A 27,002-nucleotide genomic window follows, 5' to 3' on the forward strand; every position below is an offset into this window, starting at 1 on the left:
TGGGCTCTGCCTCCCCATGAGGCCCACTGCGACAGAGATGCCCACCAAGTTGTCAATGGGATGTGAATGCCCATCCAGGGACTACATCTCCCAGCATTCCCTGCATACAGATAGACCATGTGACCAATTCTCACCAATGATGTGCAGGCAAAGTGCCATTTTCCTGGAAGAGGCACCTAAGAAGCAGGTGTGCGCTCTCCTTCCTCTCTCCCCTCTCTTCCCCCATCTGCTGGCAGGTTGTACAGGACTCCAAGGCCCTGGGGAGGGGAGAGGGAGCCGCAAGATGGAAGGAGCCTGAGTCCCTGTCTCATCATGGGGAAGAGAGCTGCCTGCTGACCAGGAGCATCAGCCTAGGACTGTTAGAGAATGAGAAGTAAGTAGCAATAAGCTACTGAAATTTTAGGATTTATTTGTTATAGCAGCTAGCGTTTCCTTAAGTGACACACTTACAGAAGCTAATTATTCATTGCCAAGCTATGGAACTCGTCCCTGAAACACTTAGGTGGGGGCTGTGGAGACCCTCGACAGGCATCTGTGACAAGGGCCAGTAGGGGCTCCATCCTTTGCCTGCTGGTGGTAGGGATAGACAGTGTGACCTCATAGCTTTCTTCTCACCTCTCCCATTCAGGGAGGAGTTAATGTTGCTCTGGAGTTGGGGGAGGGACTCAGGCAGGTATTGGGAATAAAAGTGACTACTTAGACAAAACTATCTTTCTAGAAGTCAGGACAGTGGTTGTCCTTGGGGAAGGCGTGACTAGAAGGGGTATAGGAGGGCTGGTTATGTTGTTTCTTGATCTGGGTGGTGGTCCATGGCTGTGTTCAGTTTGTGAAAATTCATTGAGCTGTATATGTATGATTTCCATACTTTATGTATCACTGTATTTTAATAAAAAATTTTAAATGCCCAGGAGAAGGGAGGGTTAGGGTGAGGAGACAAAAAGAGTAAAAGAAGACAGGAGAATGTCAGCAGAGGGACAGGAGGGGTGCAGGTGGGCAGAGGGCAGCCCTGCCCCTTCACCCATCACTGTAGCCTGGGATGTACACCTTCCTTCTTTTCTTGGCAAGTCACCATAGACCCTCACCCAACACCCATTGTCTCTCCATCCCACACGGGGCACCTACTGCATCCAGGTCCAGGAAGAATCCAGGTTGTCCCAATGGGCAGGTCCCCTGTCCTGGGAACCCCCATCCCCAAGGAGTGTGCAGTGAGCTCTTCTTAAAGGCCTTGAGCGCCACACCTGGGTCCATGTGTTCCGATCGGGACAGGGCGGGCGGGGAGGGGATGCAGAGATGGCAGCTGAGGCTGTCTTGGAGGCTGTGACCCAGTTTCATCTCCAACATTTGTCTGCCAGCAGAAGTGACCCCAGTCACCTGAACCCACCATACACTAAGTCCCATATACAGCCCCATACACATGTCAGATCCACTCATACACACACACACTCAGGAACACACCTGGACAACCCAAACCTCAGACACACACAGCACACACACACTCCCGCATCAACATGGGCCCCACACATGTGCGTCCATGCATAAATACTCCCACCAACACATCAGACTCTGGGACAGAGATGGCTAGAGACAGCTTATAGGAGGCGTGCACCCACACTGAACCTGACCCCCGAGGCACCCAGAGGCGATCAACTGAGGGTCTCTTTGGGGGGGGGGGTCTTAACCTGGGCGCCATCTCTTTCATGGACGCTTTCCTGACTGTTCAGTGGCCCAAGAGAAGCCCCCCCAGCCCCACCCCAGCTGGAGTGGCAGCCAGAGAGAGCTGGGGCCAGGGCTGGAAGGCAGAGCCAGGTGGGAGCAGCTGGGGAACTCCAGGGTCCTAGACTGGACCAACCTGGGCCTGCCCACTCCGACCGCTCTGGGGAAAGGGCAGCTGGCCTGGGACAGGCTGTCAGGCGGGGACGGTGAAAGAGCAGGCTACTTGTGTAGCCTGTGTGTGTACATACACGCAGAGACTGGTATAAATGTGATGCATTTAACTGCATGCTACCAAAAAGCCTCCCTCTTTCTCTCCCCTGGCCGTGTTTAATGATCCCTCCGGGGACCCCAGCAGGCTACATTTGCTTCCTGAGCTGAGGCCAGCTCAGACATAAGCCCAGGCTGGCCCAGCCCTGCGGGGTGGGAGGGCCCTGCGCATGTGCTCTGCCTGGGGCTGTCCCCAGGACCCCGGCTTCCTTATCTCTGGCCAGAGCCCTCCTCCCAGTAGCCCTCACCCTCAGACCTGGAGCCCCAGCAGGGCCCTGACCTTCAAGTGAGGAACATGGCAAGGATGGTCACTATTTATTGAGTGCCTACTGTGTGCTGCGGACTTTATTTATTTTTTAAATTAAAAAGAGTCTTTGGCCGCACCGCGGGGCACGTGGAATCTTACTTCCCTGACCAGGGATTGAACCTGTGCCCCCTGCCGTGGAAGGGTGGAGTCCCAACCCCTGGACCACCAGGGAAGTCCTTGCTGTGGATTTTAGACACTAAATCCTCTCAGCAAGCCTGGGAATGGGCATAATTTTACTAGTGAGGAAGCCGAGGCCCAGAGAAGTTAAGTAATTTGCTCAAGGCTGCACAGCCTTGGGGGCTTGGGCATGGGGAGGAGGTCTGGGGTCTGGAGTGAGGTGACCCCTTGTTGGCCCTCAGCAGCCTCACCTCCCAGGCTGTCCTTCTAGACTACTCCAGCCCTGTTGGACTCTCCTTCTGGAAGGTTCTGTCGCACTGGGAAGCGTGGAGTCAAATTTGCAACGTAGCACGGTGCCACCGAAACTTCCGCAATTCCTGTCCTGTCTCCACATTTCTGCTCCTCTGTGTACCTTCTGTGCTATTTAACTCGTTCTTGAAATCAGTTCCTGTTTGTACTCAGCCTTGTCTGAGCCGTGCTGCCCAGGGTGTGGCAGGCTTGATGAGCTGGTTTCCGACATTGAGACACTCGTCACAATAAACGTCCCTAAGTCAGGTCAGGGCCCCTGGGAGAGGCCTGGCCTGGGCAGTGGCCTCCTCCTTCAGCCTCTCCCACAGCTGCTGGGACAGTCCGCCCTCCAACAGCTGGTCACCTGACTCCAGCCTCAGTCTGTTAATTATCGTACACGTACCCGTGCCCAGGAGGTGCCTGGGACACAGCAGCCGTCCAGTAAAGGCGGTTGAAGCCGCACTGGGCTTGCATCGGGAGGGGGGGAGTGGGGGGTGCTCCTGGGCAGCCCCTCCCTGCTTTCCCGTTTGTAACAGCTGTGAGATGTGAAAGGTTCCAGGTGAGGACAAGATGCTCTGTGATGCAAACAGGCACTGCCTGGTCTGCTCCAAGCGCTCAGTGGGAGGCGCTTGAGGGTCCCATTGCCCCCCACCCCTTTCCTGAGCCAGAGCTTTTCCCTGAGCCCAGGCCAGGTACATCTGGCATCGGTCACCGCTTTCAGAGCTTACAGTCCCCCAAAACATACACCCCACATACACACACTGCCCACACATACACACACATCACGCAGAATCACCCCGGCCCGTGAAAGAAGCACTCCCAATCACCCCTACCCCAGCTGCAACCAGCCGACCTCCATCTCTGGCAGGAAGGGAGTTAACCTAATTACTGGCCTGCGTCTGCCTGGCAAGAGGCTCTCAGCCTGGCTGGGAGAATGTTAGCATCAGCAGGAGCCTGGGAGGGAGAGAGCAGGGCGGGGAGGAGTTATTTTTAGGCAACGGAGGTGGGGTTTGTAGTTGAGCTGGGCTGGTGGCTGAGGGGGCAGGGGGCAGTCTTCACGGAGTGATGGAGGGCTCAGGTCAGGGGGTGAGGCAGCCTGGCTGTGGCCCCTCCTAAGAGGGACCAGGCCAGCTCTTAGGAAGGAGGGGAGGGGACAGAGAGAAGGAAGGAGGGACTTGCCAAGCCTTCCTACCAGAGCTGTCCCACTGGGCTGGGTTGCCAGCTGGGAGAATGTGAAATGGCTCTAAAATGGGGAGAAAGCTTTGCATGAGCTGACAGCCCTTCCCCCACCACAGACAGACACACAGGGTGGGGGCGGGGCTTCTGCATCAGGCCTTGAGAGCAGCTGGGCAGTGGCAGGGTCTGTGACTTCCTGAGGGCACACCAGCTCCTTTGTGAATGGCTGGTCCCCTCCATTCCCGCTCCCGATCTGGGGTCAATGTTCCCCCCATCCTCTGTGGAGTGCCCCCAAGAGCCTGTCTGGCAGGGAGGGGCACACGGGGCAACCCCCCAACTCCCAAAGCACATGAAACATCAGAGCATGGTGAGCCAAGAACCCAAGAAATCCAAGGGTCTGGTTTCACGGCACAGAACCGCCCCGCATTCAGACAGCCCTGCCCTCCCCGAGGCTGCAGGCACCTTGCTGACTGGGGCAGGGGAAGCTCTGCGGCCAGAATGCCTAGGTTCAAGTCCCAACTCCCTTCACCTGCTGTGTGACCTTGCAAAGTTACTCAACCTCTCTGGGCATCACTTCTCTTGCTAATGTAGCCACCTTAGAGGACTGTGATGAGGATAAAAGGGAATATGTGTGCAAAATGCCTAGGAGGGTGTACCAGTTTCCCGTGGCTGCTGTAACAGATGACTACAAGCTTAGTGGCTTAAAACAACACACATTTATTTAACAGTTCTGGAGGTCAGACTTTCTAAAATCAAGGTGTCAGCAGGGCTGCTTTCCTTCTGGAGGCTCTAGGGGAGAATATTGCCTTGCCTGCCTTTCTGGAGGCTGCCTACACTCCTTGGCTTGTGGGCCCTCCCTCCCTCCCTCCCTCCCTCTCTCTTCAAGGCTTGAGACAGTAGCATCTTCAGATCTCTCTCGCTCTGACCACCTCTGTCATCACAGCCACTGCTTTGATTCTAACTTTGATTCCGCTCTTCCTGCCTCCTTCTTAGGAGGACCATTGTGATTACATTAGACCCACGCAGATAGTCCAGGAGAATCTCCCCATCTTAAAATCTTTAACTTCATCATATCTACAAAGTCCCTTGGAAGGTAACATATTCACAGGTTTCAGGGATAAGGAAATGGACATTTCTGGGGGCCATTATTCTGCCTCTGCTAGGAGGCCTGGGAAGTAGTGAGTGCTCAGCAAATGTGAGAGAGGGAAAAGTGCTCACGGCCTGGACAGGGGGACACAGCTTGCACACTTGGGGGATGATTTAGTCGATAGGGGTTTCCAGGGGCTGCCAGGAAGAGTTGGCCCTGGTTCTTGGCTTCCCCCGGCAAAGGCTCAGCCAGCTCATCAAGGTCATTAACACCATCCACTCAGTCCCCGGGTTTTTGTTCCTTGCTGAGGCGGACAGGAGTCGTGTGTCAGGAGGCCACCGGAAGGTAGGGATGACAGCCAGTTCACAGACTGGGAGGTATATAATTGGAGCTTGAAAGTGGGGGTGTGGTTAGTTTAACCCACACTGCCAATGGGCTGATGGACTTCTGGGCGGTAGAGGTGGGGCTGGGAGATGCTGGTGTTTTCTCCGTCATCCTTCCCTTCCCACTCACTGCCACCCCGCTTCGGGCCCTTGTCCCTTCTGCTGTCAAAGCGTCCTGAGCAGTCCCCGCTGCCACATCTTTCCTACTTAAGTGTGGCCAGCAGCAAGGACATCACCTGGACCCCTCCCCAGGCTCCTGGGCCACAATCTGTATGTTAACAAGCCCACGCCTAGGATCGTGTCACCTGCCTGCTCAGCGCCTTTACCCTCCCTGTTCCCACCACCCACAGGACGAGGTCCGAGCTCTGCAGCCTGCATGGAAGAGCCCCACCCCCCCACCCCAAATGGCCTCGCTCCCCTCATCGTGTGAACACTGGCCATTCCTCAAACCCTCCGGAGCCCATTCTCCTAAGCCTAGCCTGATTCTGTCACGGCTGCCTGCTTGCCGTGACCACCCTGCCCTCCTGGCCGGCTGGAATCCTACCCCTCCTGCAGGGCCAGCTCAAATGGCCTCTCCTTCTCTTCCCTCCTGGCTATCTTGATGGAGCAGTCTTCTCTGATCCTGGCCTCTGCCAAGATGTCCAGAAGTAACCTAGTCCTCTTCTGAGTCCTGTGGTACTTGATCTGCATTTTTCTGATTCTCTCATCCCTGACTTACCTGTAAGTCCTGAAAGGCAGGAGGTTTATATAGTGAAGAGCTCTGGGGCGGCCAGTGTCCAAAGTGCAGTCACTGACTACCCCATCCCCCCTCAGCATAATCTGGAGGGATCTGGAATATTATAGGTTCTTGGTCCTTCCTCTCAAGACTGCTAGATCAGAACTTCTGAGGGGTGGGCACAGGAAGCTGCATTTAAAAAACTTAAAAAAAAATTGAAGTACAATTGATTTACAATGTTGTGTTATTTACTGCTGTACAGCAAGGTGATTCAGTTATACATATGTATGCATTCTTTTTTAAAAAGTATTCTTTTCCATTATGGTTTATCATAAGACATTGAATATAGTTCTGTGCTATACAGTAGGACCTTGTTGTTTATCCATTCTATACATAAAAGCTTACATCTGCTAACTTCAACCTCCCACTCCATCTCTCCCCCAACCCCTCCCCCTTGGCAACCACCTGTCTGTTCTGTTTGTGATTCTGTTTGTTTCATAGATAGGTTCATTTGTGTCATATTTTAGATTCCACATATAAGTGATATAATACGGTACTTATCCTTCTCTTACTTCACTTAGTATGACAATCTCTAGGTCCATCCATGCTGCTGCAGACGGCATTATTTTGTTCTTTTTTATGGCTGAGTAGTATTCCATTGTATATATGTACCACATCTTCTTTATCCATTCCTCTGTGGATGGACATTTAGGTTGTTTCCACGTCTTGGCTATCGTGAATAGTGCTGCTATGAACACACGGGTGCATGTATCTTTTGAAACTATAGTTTTGTCTGGATATATCCCAGGAGAGGGATTGCTGGATCATATGGTAATTCTATTTTTAGTTTTCTGAGGAACCTCCATACTGTTTTCCACGGTGGCTGCACCAGTTTACATTCCCATCAACAGTGTAGGAGGGGGCTGCATTTTAAGCAAACCCCTTGGACGGGCCTTATGCGGTAACCGCTGGTGTATGGAGACCGGCACCGACATGACCACCCTAAACCAAGACCACTTGTGGAGTCATTGCACTAGGTCCTGCCTGTCAGGGTTGTGACAAGGACGCCAGGAAGCAGCAAATGCACCCCAGAGCTGGCACAGTGCCTCAAGTACAGAACCTCCAGGAGGCATTAGTCCAACAGCACCGTGCTGTTCAGAGCCATGGTCTTCATAGTAGTGAAAACCTAAACCACCTAATGATACAACAGTGGAATACGTTTTATAGTACATTCACCCTAAGGGGCATCCAGCTATTAAACAAGTGATATGGGAAGACACGGATACACTTAAGGAATTGTGCACGTGTGGTAGAGAATCTCCAGAGCTGGCTCCCAAAGGACCCTTGAGGCCCCTCCAACCACGGACCTGGGCTTGCCTGGTGACTCGCTTTAGCCACGAGGATCTGGCAACCGTGATGCTGTGCCGGTTCTGAGCCTAAGCTTTAACGCCTGGCAGCTTCTGCTTTTGCACTTTTGGAAACCCCAGGCCATCAAGTAAGAAATCTGCGTGCCCTGCTGTAGGGCCTCGTGGAGCCCAGCTGTCCCACCACCCCCTCAACAGCAGCCATGCGCCGGAGCCATCACCTTGAACATGCCTGACTGGCCAGCCCCCCACGCCTGGAGGAACAGAAACTTCCAGCGGAACCCTGCCAACCACAGAATCGTGAGACGTAATAAAATACTGGCTTAAAAGCAACTAACTTGTGTGTGTTACACAGTAATTAACCAGGACAGGTTGCAAAACGGCACAAGCAGCTTTATCTCAACTTTTGAAATATGCAAAATCAGGAGCACAAATACTATTATCGGAGATAATTTCCTGTATTTGGCTACATTTTAGTTTTTAAACGATGAACATTATCACTTATATAAGAACGCAATGATGTCATACTTGATAAAATCCACTGCAGTTTAAAAAAAAAAAAAGCTGCAGATAAACGGGTCTCTGTCTACTGGGCGTAGCTCGAGCACCACCTGCCCTTTCACCGGAAGGTCATCACCTGTCGTCAGAAAGTTCTCAGGTATTGAGCTCTCAGTTTCCACTTCAGAGGCCACGGCTTCTGGGGAGCAAACTGTACCCGAAGGGAATCAGGTCTCCCTTTAATTCCCCACATGTATCCTCAGCCCAGCTAATGCAACAAAGTCCCTTCTGGCCACTGATGAAGACACGAAGCCACCTCCCCTGTGTCCTCAGCCCTGTGGCTGCAGCTGGTGTTTTGGTTTGGTTGTTCCTGCCCCTGCCCAGCCCTCCTCACAATTCTGGCTTTGGCTAGTCATTGCCACTGAATATCAGGGCTCGATCAGAAGAGGACGAAGTCCAGCCAGCGGTGCTGTCTGCTTGGCCAGAAAAACCACACAGAAAGAACCTGCGACAGAAGACAGCAGCCCAGCGTCAGCCACTGAGCTGCCACCCGCACAGGCGAGAGGACACCGAGGAATCAGACCCAAGCTGGCCCTTCCTTCAGCTCACACACCTGAGGGACACGATGGTGCAAAGAGCAGGGTTGGGAGAGCAGTTACTGATGAAGATCACAGGCTTGAAGCTACTGATGAGACCATGATGTTTCAGTCTTTTTTTTTTTTTTTTTTTTTTTAAACTGTACGCGGGCCTCTCACTGCTGTGGCCTCTCCCGTTGCGGAGCACAGGCTCCGGACGTGCAGGCTCAGCGGCCATGGCTCACGGGCCCAGCCGCTCCGCGGCACGTGGGATCTTCCCAGACCGGGGCACGAACGCCTGCACCGGCAGGCGGACTCTCAACCACTGCGCCACCAGGGAAGCCCAAGTCTACTTTTTAAACAACACCTGATTCTAATTCGTGATGGAAGAGATGTCAGACACACACTCTGCAGTCAGCTCCAATGGGGCTCTGAAAGCACAGTATTTAATTGGAGACCTTGGAAAAGAAAATCAAAGCCTGCTTTTATTGATGCACCGACAGACTGACCCGAGATTTGGAAGGGGTAGTTCGCTAATACAATACTCATCATCAAAGCAAACTGAGAAGACCACGGTGTCTGAAGTGGCTTTGCAGCGACACGATGCCTTAATAAGTTATGGAGACGGCCTGCTCGCTAACCGCCTTCTCACTTCATGCTCTTTACAAACTCCTCTCCTTTCTTGATGGAGGCTTTCAGCTCAGGAATGGCCTCGGCAATCATCTTCTCTTCGAAAGGGGAGATTTTGCCAATGCCTAGATTCTTCTCGATGCCCTTTTTCTGAAGGAGAGAGGGGAGGTGGTAAGATTTTACAAGAAAGTTTCCATGAATGGGTTTGTTACAGAAAATCCCACTTGTAACTTCATCAGGCCTGCCTTGCCTGTCTAACCGGTGGCTCCTGGGCAGCCTGCTGAGGGAGCCGCACGCCCTGGGGACGGGGCAGGACGGGGCCGGACGGGTGTGAGCCGTGCCAGGAGCTCAGCTTCTGTCATTCAGCCCTGGGCTGGGAGCCGGGCTCTGGCACTCACTGTGTGTGCACCTGTCACGCACCCACCAAGTGTGTTTCCTTATCGACCCCACAGGAGGCTGTGAGGACACATGTGGGTTGCTTGGCACATAAAGAACTCAATAATTAGTAGCACCTGAGTTATTCTCCCTGACACGGAGCGTACTTTTGGGATCTAGTTTTTTTCCCAAGTTGGTAAAGGACTGAAGAAACACTTTCGTAGCCACCTGAATCCAACGTAATTAAGGAGATACACGTCGGACGTTAGGAAAACACCAGGCTGGCGTCCAGGCTGCCTCCTCGGAGCCTCCCTGACCAGGACCATCAGCCTTGGGGGCCTCTCCTACAGGCCCCACCATGCTGCGCACACCTGCACTCAGCTGGCTCTGGAGCTATAACCACAGGTAGCTCTGGAGACCAGTGTCGGTCTCAGGGATTTTGGACACCACGGTGTCTGTGGGAAGGGCTTCTTTCTGGGCACGAGAGGAAGGCGAGCACACATTTGCCTGATTCCAGCGGGTGCCCACGGCTAAGACGTGGAAACCTGCTCACTGAAGACTCGGTAGGAGTCAAGCAGACCAGAGAGCTGCCCCAAAACCAGCCTGGCTGAAGCCAGCAAGGTGACTAGAAGGGCCCCGTCCCAGTGCATTTCAAGGAGGAAAAGCAGTGAGACGAGGAGCAGGGCCCAGGAACGCCTGAGCTGGAAGGTCTAACACGTGTGCACGCCCCGGCAGGCCCTGAGGTCAGAATGAGAAGGAACCAGCACAGCCTGGTGCGGGGAAGCCTCTTCTGTGAGGGCTGTCCATGGGCCGCCTCGGGACACAGCGAGGGTCTCACTGGGAAACATACCCAGGTGGCCGCTGCTGACCGGCTGCTGGGGCCGTGAGATTCCCGTCAGCCCCCACAGACTGAGGTTTCTCCCCGCCACTGCTTCTGTGATGCTTCTACCCTCAAAAGTCCAAGCACAGGCCAGGCAGTGAGATGCAGTTACTGCACAAGGAAATCTGAACCATGAAGCAAACGCACGGAGTACAGCTGCTGAGTCTCAGCTACGGAAAATGCTCCTTCTTCCGGCCAAGACCTGGCCTCTGGGATACATACCCCCAGCAGCAATGGCGTGGAGAAGTACGGACAGTCCGTTTCTTGGGACTTAACGAAGGAACATTCGACAACTCCTTCCTTTCCGTTCATCGCATCCACGAGGGAGAAGACAAACCGGGCTCCAGCATACGCCATGGATAGGGTGGCGGAGCCTAGGAGGACAAAGGCAGGTCAGCCAAGCTAGCGCTGCGACCGTAAGACCCAGACGAGCTTCCCCGCCAGCTAAAACCCCATCTGCATAACCTCCAGCTTTCCAGTCTCATTAGGAATTTAGGTCAGCATCCCTTGAAGTGACAGACCCGCAGACGGCACGCAATTAGCTCTGCTGACCTCAAACACTACTCCACGCCCCACAGCAAGCTGCGCTGCCCTCTGACCGGGGGGCTGCTTATCGAGCAGATGGACGTGAGACTTAGAAAAGGACCCACTCCTTGCTGGGCCCTCATGAGTCTTCGGCTCTGCCTCTAAAAGCCTGGGGCCGCCTGAGCGCCTACCTGCTCCGGCCTTAGCCTTGACCACCTCCGTGCCGGCCTCCTGGATCCGCCCGATGAGGGTGGTCAGCTGGTCCTGGGGGAAGTCCACCTTGGGGGTGCACTGCAAGTGGAAGTCACAGGGCTCACGTGAGCAGGACCAGGCTCCGGTCACCTCCCAGCCCCACGCCTGGCGGGCCCTGGCATCGCTGCCACGTGGGAAATCAAGACCTTTTCCTTAAAGAAAAAGCCGACTTTGTTGGGAGGTGTAGTGAGTTCTCTACTCGTTAAAAAAAAAAAAAAAAACTTTCTCTATTTTGGACTAATTTTAGACTTAGAGAAACGTTGTAAAAATAGCAGAAAGATTTTTCCTCACCCGGCTTACCCTGGTAACACTTTACATAACCACAGTGCAGTTATAAAGAACAGGAAATTAACTAAACCACAGACCTAACTAAACAGTCACCGACTGTTCCACTACCGTCCCTTCTGTTCAGGGTTCTGCCCAGGACCCACCAGCACCCAGGGATCTCGCCTTTGACTGCTTCCTCAGTCCTCCCCTGGCTTTCAGGACATCTGTCAAGGGTACTGAACGCTCGCTTTGTAGGATGTCCATCAACTTAGGTTTAAAAGGTGCTTCCTCAGTATTTTCTCCTGAGGTTATGAGGTGATTCATCTTATTCTCAGTGGTGTTTACCTTGTCTCTCCTCATTTTTAAACAAAGCAGCTTTGCCTGCCCTGACCTAATCGGGAAGGCAGTGATGTTTCCACCAGCAGTTTTCACTGTGTAGGAGCTGGCCCTTTGGAACACCTTCTGACCACACTCACTCCCGCAGCTGTGGACGCTTCAAAGTAACAACAGACGGTGAGATCCGTGTCAGCCTGATCCGAGGGCCCCAAAGTGAACCTCTGAACTGTGTTCGTGGTCTTGAGGCTTCCGGGCAGGGTGACACACGCACCTGAGAGACCAGGGGGATGATGGTCTTCCCGGCATGGCCGCCAATGACAGGAACGCTGACGCGAGCCGGGTCCAAACCCTGGTCACCGAAAGTGGAAAGCCTGATTAACTTTTAACAAGCACTTTGTGTGTAAAACACGTCATATGCACCTAAAGCACCAATACCGGAAAAATCCACAGAACTCGGAAACCAGGTAAGAGGCCGCCTGACTCCAGCCGTGCTCACATGTCCCACTAGGCGCCCCCTGCAGTTTCAACACATGCAGTGAGTAACTCGGTGTCTGGTGAGGTCACTCCGAGGCTTTCCCTTCACAATGCGCTGAAAACTGCCTTCGTGAAGGGTCCCAATTGGTTCCCATCAGTCCGACAGCTTCTTGGAATCAGAGGATGACAAATCCTCTTTCCCACACCTGATGTCATCCCCATGCCTTAGCTCAGACTTACGTGCCTACACTTTGTTACAGAGAACAAACACCTCGTATCAGAGCAAGACTCCAGAACACCCAGGGGTGAGAAGTCTGTCAACTCAAACAGTGATCGGAACAGAAAGAAGGAAACCAAGTTGAAAGGGGTCACAACGCCAAGGTTCATGAAGTGGGGCTTGCTGGGACGGCTGATTCATTTGTTAAACCGGGGGCACGATGCCCCCAAGAATCTGCGAACCAGGTATTTCTTAACACAGTCAAAAAAAGAAGCTGGTGGGAGTAACGGGAGGGGGTGAGCAGTCCCCAAATGCTGCAGCTGCTAAAAAGAGACACCGTAAGTTAGGAACCAGCCTTGCCTAGGTCGGGGAGCCCAGCCACGAGGGTGGGCAGACCCAGCAGCACCGTTAACGGACACGCACGGCAGTGTCTACAGGCCAGGGCACCACGCCGGTCACCAGGGACACAGCCACGAACAGAAAGGGCCCCTGCTTTTGAGAAGCTCATTGTCCAAAATGAGACAGATACAAACAGACGCTCCAACGCGAAGGGTGAAGCCAGCCACAGGGTGGCTCTGGAAGGCACCTGAGAGAAGGCCTCCTGGGGCAGACCTAACTTCATCTGGGAAGGAGCAGGACTCCACCAAGGGAAGCGTATTCTAGGCAAAAGGAGCAGAGAGAACAAAGACCTGGGGGTTCACAGGGCAGGTACCATGAGCAGAGCATGAAGTGCAAAGGGCAAGCGCAGTGGAAGGCGGGGGTAGAGACGGCCGAGGGGGGAGCCAGAGGCTGCGAGGTTAAGGGCAGCCTTTCACCCTCCCCGCAATCCAGGAGCTTTTCAGAATGCCAGGCAGCCTGAGGCAAAGGGCGCACTCCTTAACTGGTGGATCCGGGGCGGAGACATGCTTCCCCCCCTCACGTGGCAAAGCTTCAAGGCCAAGCCTCCACGGTCTAACAGAACTCTCTGTGGGAACACAGCAGCCACGTGGGGCTCTGGAGCATCTCGAGTGTGGCTGGTGCAACAGAGGACCACAGTTTCTAATTTAATTCTAATTAATTCAAATAGCCACAGGTATCTACTGTTGCAGCCGGATTAGGGGCCCAGGGGAAACGCGTGCTTCCCCCTGGAGTTGGCAGCACCACGGGAGCCCTAAGAGAACGAGCACTGCTGCTTCCAGGAACCGGGGGCGTGTGCCTCGGGAAGCTGGAACCCCCGCCTCCCGGCCTGGGTGCGTTCAGACTCGGCTTCACCGAGACCCGCTCCGCAAAGCCTTTCCTGACTCAAAGTCAACCACAGTCTAAACACACGTGCACTGAAACGGTGATTCAGTTGTCTCTGGAATTAAAGTGTCTTTTTCTGCTTCACTCACAGAGCTCCCAGGCCCCGGGGCCACATCTCAGGGATCCGACCCCACTCGGAGAGCAGAGCCTGAGGAACACGCCAGAGCATGAATCGCAGCGGGGCACCGTACCGTCCACACCCCAGAGGAGAAGTGCTGGGCGCAGGGGAGGAAGAGGAAGGTCAACGGTCCTGCGTGCGCCCTTCTCACTAAGCTGTGTGTGCGACAATTATTCCCGACTTGGGAGGACCCCCTCTTCACAAGTTCACGAAAAATGGCCTGAAGCTCAGGAGGGACACTTATTTGGGCCAGAGGAAGTGGTTCTGCTGGGTCCATAACCCAACAGACTAGACAGCGAGCTGTGAAAGGTACCGAGGACTCCAGACCTGGCGCCGGTGCCAAACCCCCCTCGGGACAAGCCTGGCGGCTCAGGAAGAAGCAGGCAGCCAGCGGGAGCAGAAGTGAGGTAAGTCACTGCAGGCACCCAGGAAGGGAGTCAGAACACAGACCAGGGACAAGAGTTCTGACATGATTTCAGGGACTTTCCCAAGTTCTTCGTGTTTGCTGACTTTATCATTTGTCTAATGGTTAGCGGGTAAAACCTGTTAGGACCAGTTTTCAGAGCCGAGCCGATGAACGTGAAGAGCACAACCCAGTCTAGCCAGTGAGAAACCCAGGGAAAGCCGAACCCTTGCTACAGCAGGGAGAAGAGCGAGCTTGGCCGGTTCCAGCCCGCCGGGGCCTGCTGTCTGCGTTCCCCGCGCAAGCTGCTTCCCACCAAGGAGGCGAGCTATAAAGACATGTAAACCCTCCAGTTACATGTGGCCTGTAAGGGCCCCAGTGTCCTCCAGGCCCGTAAATGAGCCAAGCATAGCCAGAGAGGTTCCAAAAGGGAACCTGAAAGATGCCCGATGCAGCTCTTACCTTCAGTTCTGCAACAAAAGCGTTGGCTCGGACAATGTCCAGGGTTGTCACCCCAAATATTTTATTGGGGTTGTATACTCCGTGTTTCTTGAAAACTTCTGCTGTGATTGGGATGGTGGAGTTAACCTAGTAAATCCAAGAGAGGGGGGCAGAATTTGCCTGTGTTCTGAGAGCAGAGCCTTGCGACAGGAGGAAAAATCTTCTCGTCAGACCGTGAACAAGCTCTAAGCTGTCACAGTAAATTGCCCTGATAAGCGACCCTCACGATGGAAGGCCCCTACTCTAAAAGACTGCTGCTTCTCCCTGCCACGAGAAAGAAGAAACCATTCACTGGGGGAGGCACTCTTCTCCTTGGCGGCCTCCGAGCCCAAAGTTCAAACATGCACGTGACCCTTCAACTATCAACTTAAAAATGTGATGAAGGCTCCACAAGGCACCTTCTGCTCCAGCTGGGACTTAGCCCAAATGGCCATTTAAAAAAAAAAAAAAAAAAAAGACAGCCTAGCAAGAAGCTACAAGCTACAAGCTCAGTCCCAGCTCTGTCACTCTGTGTCGTAACCCCGGCCAAGTTACCTCAACTCCTTAGAACTCAGTTTCTTAAAACGGGAGACAACTACCTCATGAGGTGGTTGTGAAGATTTAAGTGATTTAATACATGGCAAGGGTTTAACACATTACCTGGTACATAGAAATAATAAAAACAAGACAAAACCAGCGAGATTTATATTAGGCACCGGTTAATCTGCCCCCCAAGATCTTCTGACCAGTTGCCCCCGAGGAAAGGTGAGCTGGTTGGAAAGGGCAGGATCCTCTTCTCAGAGGCCACGGGCACAAGCTCTGCGTGTTTATCAGCGGCCACGTTCCTGAGTCCACATCAGTGTCCCTGCACTTTCACCCAGATCCTTCTTGTACTCGCGAGACCAGACCAACCAGCAGGGAGGAACAGAAGGGCTGCTGTCAAATGCAACCTGAGGCCCTGCTAGGGCGGGCGTGGGAGCCACAGCCGACTTCTCAGGAGGGACACAGCACCCGGAGTTTCTGAACTGAAGAACTAGCTTCCTGCAAAAAGCAGCAAGCAGGGCCTGGGGGGCTGCGTACGGGACCATGTGTGAGTGTGAGGAGGGAGGAGGCGCCAGGAAGCAGGAACTGCAAACCCCAAGTAGAACACAGGAAAAGGAGTTAACAGGCTACCACAGTAACGGCTGAAGCAGCCTCAGGAATGGGCTTATTTTCCAGGTGGAAAAACTAAGATACCGAGAGGGGAAGTGATCTGCCCAAAGGCACACGGTCGATGGGAAAACCAGGTTAAAATTCACTTGGTCTATGCCAGAAGGAATCCTTAGGAAATAAATTTAAGGGCCTTTTTCAGCTCACCCACTTTATCCATTTCAGCACACGAACCCGATTATTCCCCCGCTAAGCACACTTTTGCTAACTGTGGACTTTCATGCGGCATCAGCGGCCGGCACTCACCGGATTTGCAATGATGCAGATCATGGCCTCGGGGCAGTGCTGGGCACAGGCAGCAGTCAGGGTGGCCACAATCGTGGCGTTGGTGTTGAACAGGTCATCCCGGGTCATGCCTGAGAACAATCCAATTCGAGGTGTTCATAAAGCACAGGACGAATTTCCAAACATGTACCACGTTGTGTGTGTTTGTTGTTATGGGAAATTCAAACATGAGTGAGACAGGGTCCCTGTTTCAAGTAAATCCATCTTGTAGGGAAAACGGCCCAGTGTGATAAGTGCCAAGATAGAGGTCTGTGAGGGTGGAGCGTGGGGAGGGGAATGAGGGGGGTTATACCCGAGGAGGGTCACCAAGGACCAGTACAGCTTCCAAGGTGGAGGCAGGTGGAGGAAAGGGCCTTGCATGCAAAAAATAAAAGTGCACACAGAACACAATGAGACTGGGCGAGGGGACCCAGGGACAGGTGGAGGGCTTCATCTGTACCCCACAGGCATTGGGGAGACTTTGGAATTTTTTCTGCAGCAGAGATCTGACCAGATCCATTCTTCATGGAAAACCACATCCTCAGCTGACTTGTGGGGAGATGCTAGGCAAGGAGTTCAACACACACCTGGTTTTCTTGGGACTCCCGCTGGAATCACCACCACGTCGCAGCCCTTCAGGCAGTCTGGCAGCTGCTCAGGTCCGAGGTAACCTGGAAAAAACACCCACGTGAGCAATTTCACCACTTCCGGCTTGGAGAGGCCACCACGTCTGTGGGGACAGAGCCCAGGTAGGATGGGCCCACCTGAGTCCAAGGCCGGCCACAGGCCTCAAGACAGGCTGGAAGGACCGCCCACGAAGGGGTTCCTCTTCTGGAGAACTACCACTGTGGGCCTGATGACACCGGCTGGCAGGACAGTCTCTTTCACTCCACTTTCCTCCAGCCTCACTGGCCCAGTCCCGATTCGGAACACAGTAACCATCCAGGTTCCCACAGAATCAGCCAAGTCGGCTGCTTTTCCTTATCCAACCCAACTCGCCAGCACTTCTAAGTCCTTCTCGGCTCCCAGTAAGAGCTGCTTATGCCACGTCACGGTCATCCTAACAAAAGCTCTGTCTCGGAGTCAGATCAGAAGGCATGGTGGAGGCCAGGAGAGAAAAGCCCCGTGCTGAGAAGCAGGGATGAAATATTAGCATCCATTCTGTTTACTCCTATCATCCGAGGAATAAAAGGTCCACGTTCAAAGATCTCGGGGAAATCGGCCAAAATCTGCTTTGATTTGACTTCTCCCTTATTGTGGGAGCTTTTGGAAACGCAAATGTACAGCCCAAAAGAAAATGAGCGAACTAATTCAGAGGGACCACGGAAGGCACACGAACAAATGATCTGACAGTCACTCAATCTCCTGTGCTGTCTACACGAGATGAAGATACATGCAAACACCATCCAACAGTCTCACACTGACAGCAGAGACGGAAAGCAGTACAAGTTTTCTGCACAGCAATCTGACACTTTATAGTAAAAGCTTTAAAGTAGTCATACCTACTCATTCTACTTTTAGGATTCTTTTTTTTTTAAGGATTCTAAGAAACAAGATGTAAAGATAAAGATGTTTACACAGCCTAGCTATTTACAGTAGAGCAAAACAGGAAACAGCCCAATGGACAACACTGTGGGTATAAAAATAAATAAGTGATAAATTATAGTACACCTTTAAAAATGATTTTACCAAGAATTTGGTGACATGGAAAAATGCTGCTATAATGTGAAGGTAAGATAAGCAGGATATATATAATTATATGTAATTATGAGTGACTTCTTGGATGACATAGCTAGATGTCCCTTGGATTTTCCTAAGGTGGCCATGCTCTGAAGAAGCTGGCAGAGGAAACCCTGGGGTGGAGGGACGGCCCAAGGTGGGGCGCAGGTGGCAGCATTTCTCACTGCCCCCACGCCCCTGCACGAGGCTGCCTCTTCCCCATCCTCATATTACTTGTTAAATTATAAAAAATTAAAAATGGGAAGGTGAGACCACTGTTATTCTCAAAGACACTGTTTAAATTTTTGTAGACTCAAGTCAAGAAAGGTGCAATAATTTATAAAATTTAATTCTAAAATGAACATGGAAACCCCAAGTCTCTGAACACCTAGTTTCACCTAAGAATCTCACTCTAAACCTGAATCCTGGCCGACGGGGGAGGAGAGATGTAAGTTCTCCAGGGTCGGCGTGCTCAATACCTTTTACTGTCGCTCTGGTCTCTATGTGGCTCAGATCGGCGGCCACTCCGGGTGTATGAGCAATATCGTAGAGGGTCAGGCGGCTCACCAAGGGGCTGTTCTTCAGGAGAAGTGAAAGCGGCTGCCCGATTCCTCCGGAAGCCCCCAGCACGGCTACTTTAGCATTGTTCTAGAAAGAGGCACAGAGAGAGGACTGTGAAGATGGAGTCAGCACTAAAAGGATCCACAGGGTAATGAACTGCAGAGTACCGCACTGGGTCTTTTTAATGTGCAGTTTTATTATTTTTTAAATAAATTTATTTATCTTGGGCTGAATTGGGTCTTTGTTGCTGCGCACAGGGCTTTCTCTAGTTGCGGTGAGCGGGGGCTACTCCTTGTTGCGGTGTGCGGGCTTCTCATTGCGGTGGCTTCTCGTTGCGGAGCACGGGCTCTAGGCGCGCAAGCTTCAGTAGTTGTGGCTCGTGGGCTCAGTAGTTGTGGCTCACGGGCTCTAGAATGCAGGCTCAGTAGCTGTGGTGCACAGGCTTAGTCGCTCCGCGGCACGTGGGACCTTCCTGAACCAGGGCTCGAACCCGTGTCCCCTGCATTGGCAGGCGGATTCTTAACCACTGCGAGTGAGGCTGTTTCTAACCTAAACTCGCAAATGAGAAGGGGAGCCTATCCCGGGCAAGCAGGCAGGGAGCTGCCAGGGAAGAAGACAAACCGAGAGAAGAGCAGCCACAAGAACGCAAAGCATGGCGTGTGGTCCGCTAGGGCAGCCGTGTACTCTGGGTCTTTACATTATCACTGCACACTGTGTTCCACAGCAATGGACGCTAGAAATAACGGGCTTCCGTTATCAAAAACAAAAATCAAACCAAATAAACCAAAACTCAAGCCGAACCCAAAACCACCACACAGTGTAATCTGCTCGAGGAAACTAAAACTCTAAAAAGCATATATTACATCTAAGATTGGAATTCAGGTTTCATTTGTTTGTTTTTAAGTTGGTGCTTTAAAGGTGGACCCTTGATTTCATAGAAAACTAGCTGGACCAACCCAGAACCTGAGGTCTGGCAATCTCACCCATCTCCAGACCTTCAATTATCACTCCCACATCCTGTCCCGAATCCTAAGGACTCCCAAATTCCAACTCCACATTCCCAGTTCTGTTAGGCATACCCACTGGTCCCACAAACCCAACTGTGTAAATAAATTTGTCCTTACTACCTCTCCCATCCCTGTTCCCAAATGGCATCTGTGTTCACCCAAATTCAAAACTCTAGAGCTATCTTCTGCTTCTTCCCTTACTGGAGACACCCAGTTAGGACACGAAAGGACTTGGCGTCTCAAGCATCTTCCCGATCTGCCCCCGATTTCCATCCTGATTCCATTATCTAACTTAGGTCCTCAGCTCCATCTCTAAACCACCCTTCCAAAAATTCAAAGTTTTACTCATTTCCTTGGGTAAAAAATCTTCTCAAGTTCCTCACGCCCAGATTACTCAGCCTGGCTCCCAAGGCTGACCAGGGCTCCAATGTGGGGAGCATAAGACAGTTCCCTTGGTGTGCAGGATGTCAATGTCAAGGCTGTGTCTTTATTTTCACCAATCAGATGAAGAATTAAACTCTACCAAGAAACAGACTGACCTGGTGCTCTCAGTTAGGGTCCTTAAGTGAATCAGTCCCACGTGACACAGAAGATGAACCCAAAACAGGGAGAGGAAAGAGGGGATTGCTCTCAGTGTGACGAGGTGATGTTATTGTTTGTATATTATAAGGTTTCATCAACTTAGTTAATATTTATAAAAACATAACTTGTAAGTGGTGATATCTTTACAGTGAGATGCGAATCTTTGGTACTGCAGGTTAGCTCATGATCTCTTTGTAAACAAGCTGTTTCCAAACTCCATATCTTTTTTTTTTTTTTTTTCAAACTCCATATCTTTTTCCACGTTGAGGAGTGGTTGTCAACAGCACACTGTTTAGCAACGGGGCTTTGAAAATGGATGGAGAGTAACACTTCCTTCACTTATAAGTTTGCTTTTTATAATCTGTTATGGTTTTTAAATTTCTGTGTTTTGTGTCATACATATTAGTACATACGGAAAGACATAAGTACACTGAGGTTGAAGTCTCCCTAGGCCAATGTACCATCTGGCTCAAGCTCATCTTTCTGACTTATACACTTATATACTTCAACAACTCCACCTTTATGTCCAATAGGCATTTTAAACTCAACACATCCAAATCTGAGCTCCTGATACCCACCCCCCTACAATCACTCTCTTCTAGCAGTATTTCCCACCTCAGCAAATCTCAACTCCAAAACCCAAAGCCTTGGTTTTCTCCATGTTCCTCTTTCTCTCCATACATCTCATGAAATCGTTATCAGCAAATCCCACTGTCTTACCTGCAGTTAATCTCCCTTCCCCCACTCCTCAGCATCAATCTTCATCACCTCCACCTGTCCTACGTTTGTTTACTCACTGTTGGCTTAAGTGCCACTTCTCACTCATCCTGGTATCACCTGCAGCACCCAGCACAGTTCTGGGCAACACGGATACTCAAATGTACTCATTCGTATATTTATTTTTCGAATGAACTGAATGCACAGGAAACTGATCTGAAGAACAAAAGCTAAGTAAGAAATGTGGAACCTCATTTAATAATCACCTCCCTTTTGGGGTGTGGTACTTCAAGAGGCAATGTGGGCAACTCCTGGATTCTAACTTTGGTTGTATTAGAATCACTTGGGGAACTTGGTAAAAAACACGGAGGCCCAGGTCCTACCTCCTTCGATGAGCCTCGGCCTCTGATCTTTACGAGCTTTCAGGTGATTCTGACACAATAGAGTTTGAGAATCGCTGCCCTAGAAGACGACGGCTAAAAATAGCTTAGGCTTAAGTAGTCTCAGGCCAAGCCGTGCAGTTAACAACAGCCGGGGGCAGGCCCAGTCCGCCCACCGCAGGAAGGAGCCTTCAAAAGGTCCTCAAGAGGAAGCAGAGTCTTCAGGTTCTTAGAGGAAAGGCTTGATGATCCAAAAAAGTCACTGACAGTGGTCAGGAGAGCTGAATTTTAATCCTCTGGCCAAAACACTGTGTAACCTTGGACCAATGCTCTGCCCTCGGTATCTCTGCCTGCCTGCACTATGGAGTTAAAAATTACAGTGTAGGGGCTTCCCTGGTGGCGCAGTGGTTGAGAGTCCGCCTGCCGATGCAGGGGATGCGGGTTCGTGCCCCGGTCCGGGAAGACCCCCACATGCCGCGGAGCGGCTGGGCCCGTGAGCCATGGCCGCTGAGCCTGCGCGTCCGGAGCCTGTGCTCCGCAACGGGAGACGCCACAACAGTGAGAGGCCTGCGTACCGCAAACAAACTAAAAAATTACACAGTGCTTGTACGGACGCTGCAAGAACGAGGTTAGTCTCTCAAAATACTATGGAAAATAAGTTACTTTCGGCCCTAGAGCCCTGGCTTCTCCACCTTGAAGGAGCACAGGTCAAGAGTAGACCCTCTGGGGGGCTCGGGGGCGAACTGGGAGACTCGGAGAAGCGCCCCGGTCCTGGATCCAGCTGGACTACTTCCCCACCCCCGACTCCTGGGCTTTCTCCCCCGCACCTCCTGCCCGGTATCAGGGCCGGCCCAGGACGCCACAGCCGAGGACCAGCACCAGGTGGCCCTGCGGTCCAGGCTGGCCCGGGGGTCAAGGCTGCTCGCGAGCCAGGAGCACACGTGGCCTAGGTCGGGGAGCCTCCACCTGCAGGCAGCCCCTCGCAGGACCTACCTGGGCCGAAGTGCTGAAGCTGCGGCGGAGAGCGGCGCTGGCAGGCCGGGCGAGGGCGGAGAGCATGGCTGAGACGGGCGCGGCGCGGACTGGTCGGCGAAGGAGCTGGCAGTAAGACAGTGACTCCAACGACCTCCACGCTGCACCGGGCCTCCCGGCTCTGCTCCACCTGGCCTCGCGAGAATGGCCTGGCTTCCGGCACCCCACCTTCTAGATCTCGCGGTATTTCGGCCACATCCGGACTGTCGCGGAGGCCGGCGGAGGGCCGCTCTCCGTACGCAGTCCTGGGGTGGGTCGTTGTGCGGTCGGGCGCCGTGCGGCCTGTCGGGGAGACGCGGTGGGAGTGGGAGGGAGAGTCAGCACCCGAGAGGCGGAAGAAGACCTAGAGGAGCGATTTTGCAGGTGGGGGCCCGAGACAGAGGCTCTGATAGGGAGACCGGCTGAGGTCGCGCCGCAGGACCGAAAGAATGGGTGCGGCCCGAGCCCCCCGAGCTCAGCCCAACCCACCCCTCCTGTCCCTGGAGGCGGGAGGGGCTCCGAACTTTGCAAAGCTCTGGAAAGGAAAGGGGGGAGGGGAGGTTGAGAGTCCCGCGGTTGGGGTGGAGGATGAAGGCTTCTCTAATCAGTCCCTCCCGTGCACCCCTCCCCCCCCCGGTCGCACACACCCCGTCCACCCGCCGGTGTCGTCGTCCCTCTTGGTGCCCAGGATCTTCTAGTAGAGTTTACAAAGCTTTAGAGACACCCCTACGAAGAATGGCCGACCCTGAGCACTGACGTGGCGCGAGACACTGTTCTACGAGTTTACAGGAAAGCAGTCTCGCGTTACAGATGAGGAAACAGGTATACAGGTGATAACCTGCGAAGTCACTCAGTCCCTGCCCCTCCGGTCTGCCCAGCCGTGCTGTGAACCCGGCCACACTGTTTCTGCTTTAGGGACCAAGAAACCATGGCTGAGCTCAGTTAAGTGGATTCGTTCAGAGTCTACCAGAAAGAAAGTAAAGATACGGTTTCTCCTCACAAGCGTATTTAAGTTGATCAGTATCCTTATAAGCTTCATTTGCCCCACTGCTGTTTTCTGGGCATACAGAGAATTCCTTGCCCACAAAAAGTTCAGGGTCAAGTGGGACAGGTAGGTGTGTTGCAGGTTGTTAACCTTAGAGGAGTGTACAAACCCAGTGGGGGGGGACCAGTGACCGCTTCCCTGGGAACAGTGGTCAGGGAACCAGCGGTGAAAAGAACAGTTAGCACAGGTGCTGAAGAACCTATCCGTAGGAGGGAGTGCATGGTGCCTGACTTACTCTTTCCTCCCTCCTTTCCACTTGTTAATTGAGCTACTAAGATGTGCCAGTCCAATCTTGGAGCTGGGTGTTTAACTATGAACAAGATCCAGACATTTTCTGCCTTCCGGGAGCTCAGAGTCTAGTGGGGAGACAGGTAAACTGCAAGCAGCATGGTATGGCTAACACCAGGAGAATTACGAGGGGCTGTGGGAACACAAAGGAGGTCCATCTACCCCAGATTTGGGGTGGAGGTGGGGGCCACGTGAGAGAGGACTTTGGAGGATGAAACATCTAAGCTGAGATGTAAAGGAAGAGCAGGAGTTTCTCAGTGGGACCATTCACCTCCACAGGAGGGAGAGATCCTTGCCTGGGCTTTGGACCTCTCGAAGCGGGGGCACCAGGAGCTGGGCGTTTAACAATGGGAAGTGTCCAGATGAGAAAGAAAGGGAAAAGAGCCCAAAGAAAAACCTGGAGGAAGGGACAGTGAACAGATAATTTCGGTTGGAGAGGGGACATGAGGACAAACAGTGTTCTTTATCTTATCACTGACTGTGTTCTCTCTAATTGTTTACCCCTCTATCTTACCACTAGAACTAAAAGCATCTTACAGTCAGGTTCTTTCATCTCTTTATTGTCCAGCATCTGACCAGGCTGAGAGTGGGTTTCTGAATTTTGGGAGAGTTGAGTGGTTTTAGATACAAGGCTGGAAAACCCAGACTGTGCAGGACTTAACCGAATGTTAGCTGAGAAGTTTGTATTTTATTCCTCGGGAAGCAGGTGTTTATCAAAGGCTTTTGTGATGCCACCAGAACTGTGTTTGAGGAAGATTAGACTGACTTTGGCGTGTTAAAAGTTCCAAGGGAAAAATGTGCAGGGCAGGGAGATTGTTCAGGAGGCTATCTAATGAGATGATAAATATCTGAGTTACTGTGATGGTTTTAGAAATGGTGAAGTGGGGCCAAATGAGGGAGGGGGAAGAATTGATAAGTGTTTGTGCCCATCTGGGTTTAAGAAACAAATGGAAGTGATGTGGGAAACCAGCCTGAGAGAACTGTATATGTACAGAAATGGAATTCAGGGTGTGTGTGGAAGGAGAGCTGGCTGGAGAAAAAGTAAAGAGTTCTGTTTTAGATGGGCTACATTGGAAGTGATGGTGAGTTTTCCATATAGAAATATCAGTGGACACTTGGGGAATTACTCCAAGGGGAAACATGGGATTGAAACCCCTGAGAGAGGCCAGGGCTGAAGTCATTCCTATAGAGGGGAGAGCTGAGGCCAGGGGAGAGAAACTAGAGTCACATTCTTGTGTGCTCACTCCCACATCTGGGGCTGGAACTCCTCCCCACCCCCCTGGCAAGTCAGTCAGCCCCTGTCAGCATCTCCACGGCGGGGAGTCACTACCTCTACTCGGGCCATCCCAGCCACTTGACTGTTAGAAAAACGTCCTCACATTCAGCTCCTAGTTGCTTCCCTTTAAATCGCAAAATGGTTCATAACACTCTTAGCAGCTACCGTATCAAGCATTGACTTTGTACCAGGCACCATGCCCTGCTTTGCAAGTGTAACTGTTAACAGGGAACATGCGCAGCCTCATTCAGGAAGCCTAGTGCAGTCAGAAAATGGCTGTATGTCTTCATCCCCATTCTTCCCCTAAATCTTTGCTTGCCCTTGGATTACATCAAGCCACCAGGACAGACTTGTTGCAATAGCCTAAATGTCCTGTTCACGTTAATAGTCAAAACTCTGAACTTTAAGTCAGTGTTAAAGCTTCTCCCCTTCCCCTCTTGAGCTTGCTTCAGGCTCCCACCTTGGGAGTGGAGAGTGGTTGACTTCTCCATTTCTCCATCTTACTTCCTCACTACCCCTCATCCCTGAAGACTGAGGCTTCAAGCCCATCAGTGTTGGTGGAGGGGGTTGTGAGAATAAAGATAGGAAGGGTCCATTTGGCATTAGTAAGAATTCTCTCAGCTTGATGGGAGTTTGTGGCTGACACTTCCATGTGGTGCTTTTGTGGGTCTCTCTTACCTGCAGTTCCCTTGATCTGGGTGGTTACACCTCAGCCTTGCTGTTTCCAGTTGCTCCCTCAACCCCTGTTTTCTGGAATCCTCCAGTACCTGAGATTGGTCCATTGTCTGTCCAAGTGGCCCTCTTGGGCAAAGTCCCTTTAAGATTGCTTCTAGTTGGCCCTCTCTCCTGCCTGGCCCACATCTGGTCTACAAGAGACACATAGGTATCCTTCACCCCAACAAATTCTGGGGGTGTAGGCTGTTTCAAATGCAGCTGCTGCTCTTTGCTAACAGCTAACCAGCCTCCGATTTTTCCAGGCAGGGGCCCACCACCAGCCTCTATGCCTGCACAAGCTTCAGAGGGCACAGGCCAAGCTATTCTAGGGGTTTTCTTTCTGGTTTCGTGAACTGCTTCAAGAAAGCTGAGACTTGTGAATATTTGAAATCAGGGAGAAAGAGGCTATAATAGAGGTGAAGAGCTTTGAGATGCTAGAAGTCAAGAGAGAAAAGGATTAGGTGGGAAAAGATGAGGTCAGAGGACACTTATCCCTTTGATTTTGGGAAGAAACTTGAAGGGCACCTAGCGGGCAGTTGGTGAGGTAGGGCAGTTTGCATCCCATGGCCTTAGCCTTCCCAGGCAAGACCTAGAAAATGAGAGAGGTTGCTGCATGGTGAGGAGGTTTGGTTAACAGTTGTAGCCATTGGGGAAATGCTGGGAAAATCAGGAACGGTGAGAAAGGATTCATTGGCAGCTCTGGGGGCCCAGCTGAAGGTCTGCAGTGTGTCCTTTCTGTGTGCCCAAGCTCATGTGGCTTCTCACCGCCCAGACCCCACACCAAGTTCACGGATGTCCGGGTGGGCCACACAGCCACACATTTGTATCCTTGAACACAAACACATGGTTCTATACGGGGGATTAAAAGCAATTATTGCCATATAGTTTACATACAGTACAGTATACAGATCTTCAGTGTGCAGTTGGATAGTTTTGACAGTTTGCAGTCTTGTAACCACCACCCAAAACAAGCTGTAGAAGCATTTTCATTATTCCAGAAAGTTCCCTTATGCCCCATTCCCCAGACAGCTACTTCCTGACTTCTATCACCATAGATTAATTTCACTAGTTCTTCATTGCATGTTTTTATACACAGTATAGAAATACATTGATGTGCTCCTTGCCACACCCCCACACAAGCCGCACACGTGCGCCTATACTGACCATTTTGTTCCTTACAATAGGCTGAGGCCACAGTCGAGCTGTCAGATTTTTGCTCTTAGGTGCACATATTCTATGCTAACCTACCTTCTCTTCAACCGTAAAATCGTACCTCAAAGTGCAGTGTTTCAAATCTTTCCTTTCAGATCCCTGGAGATAAAATGAAGAATTAGAAAGGTGGCAATCATCCCACCTGCATGAGAGTTTTCTTTATTTTCCTCTAGGCTCTCTAGAATATCGGCAAATGGGGACATAAAGTTTTAAAACAGAACTGTTTAGATATATAGCTTAACTTTCAGTTGTGGCCCAGCTGGAAGTCAAAGGGTGTGGCTTTCCAAGA

At 51.9% G+C, this 27,002-nt stretch overlaps 1 protein-coding gene across 2 annotated transcripts; it reads right to left on the reverse strand.

Annotated features, from left to right (window-relative positions):
- Positions 1-8,959: 8,959 nt before the first annotated feature.
- MDH2 (malate dehydrogenase 2) lies at positions 8,960-22,265 on the reverse strand. 2 transcript variants are annotated; one of them, XM_065891934.1, is made up of 9 exons: positions 22,161-22,265; positions 18,400-18,568; positions 16,789-16,872; positions 16,184-16,293; positions 14,711-14,836; positions 12,027-12,104; positions 11,092-11,191; positions 10,598-10,749; positions 8,960-9,270 (listed from the first exon to the last, which is right to left on the reverse strand). In XM_065891934.1, the coding sequence occupies exons 1-9, from the start codon at positions 22,224-22,226 to the stop codon at positions 9,139-9,141; spliced, it is 1,017 nt and encodes a 338-aa protein (XP_065748006.1). In that variant the 5' UTR covers positions 22,227-22,265; the 3' UTR covers positions 8,960-9,138. The 2 variants fall into 2 exon arrangements, with proteins under 2 accessions (XP_065748006.1, XP_065748007.1); XM_065891935.1 differs by lacking the exon at positions 14,711-14,836 and having other exon boundaries at positions 9,139-9,270; positions 22,161-22,226.
- Positions 22,266-27,002: the final 4,737 nt, after the last annotated feature.

Source organism: Phocoena phocoena, chromosome 15, assembly GCF_963924675.1.
Source record: "Phocoena phocoena chromosome 15, mPhoPho1.1, whole genome shotgun sequence".
NCBI lineage: Eukaryota > Metazoa > Chordata > Mammalia > Artiodactyla > Phocoenidae > Phocoena > Phocoena phocoena.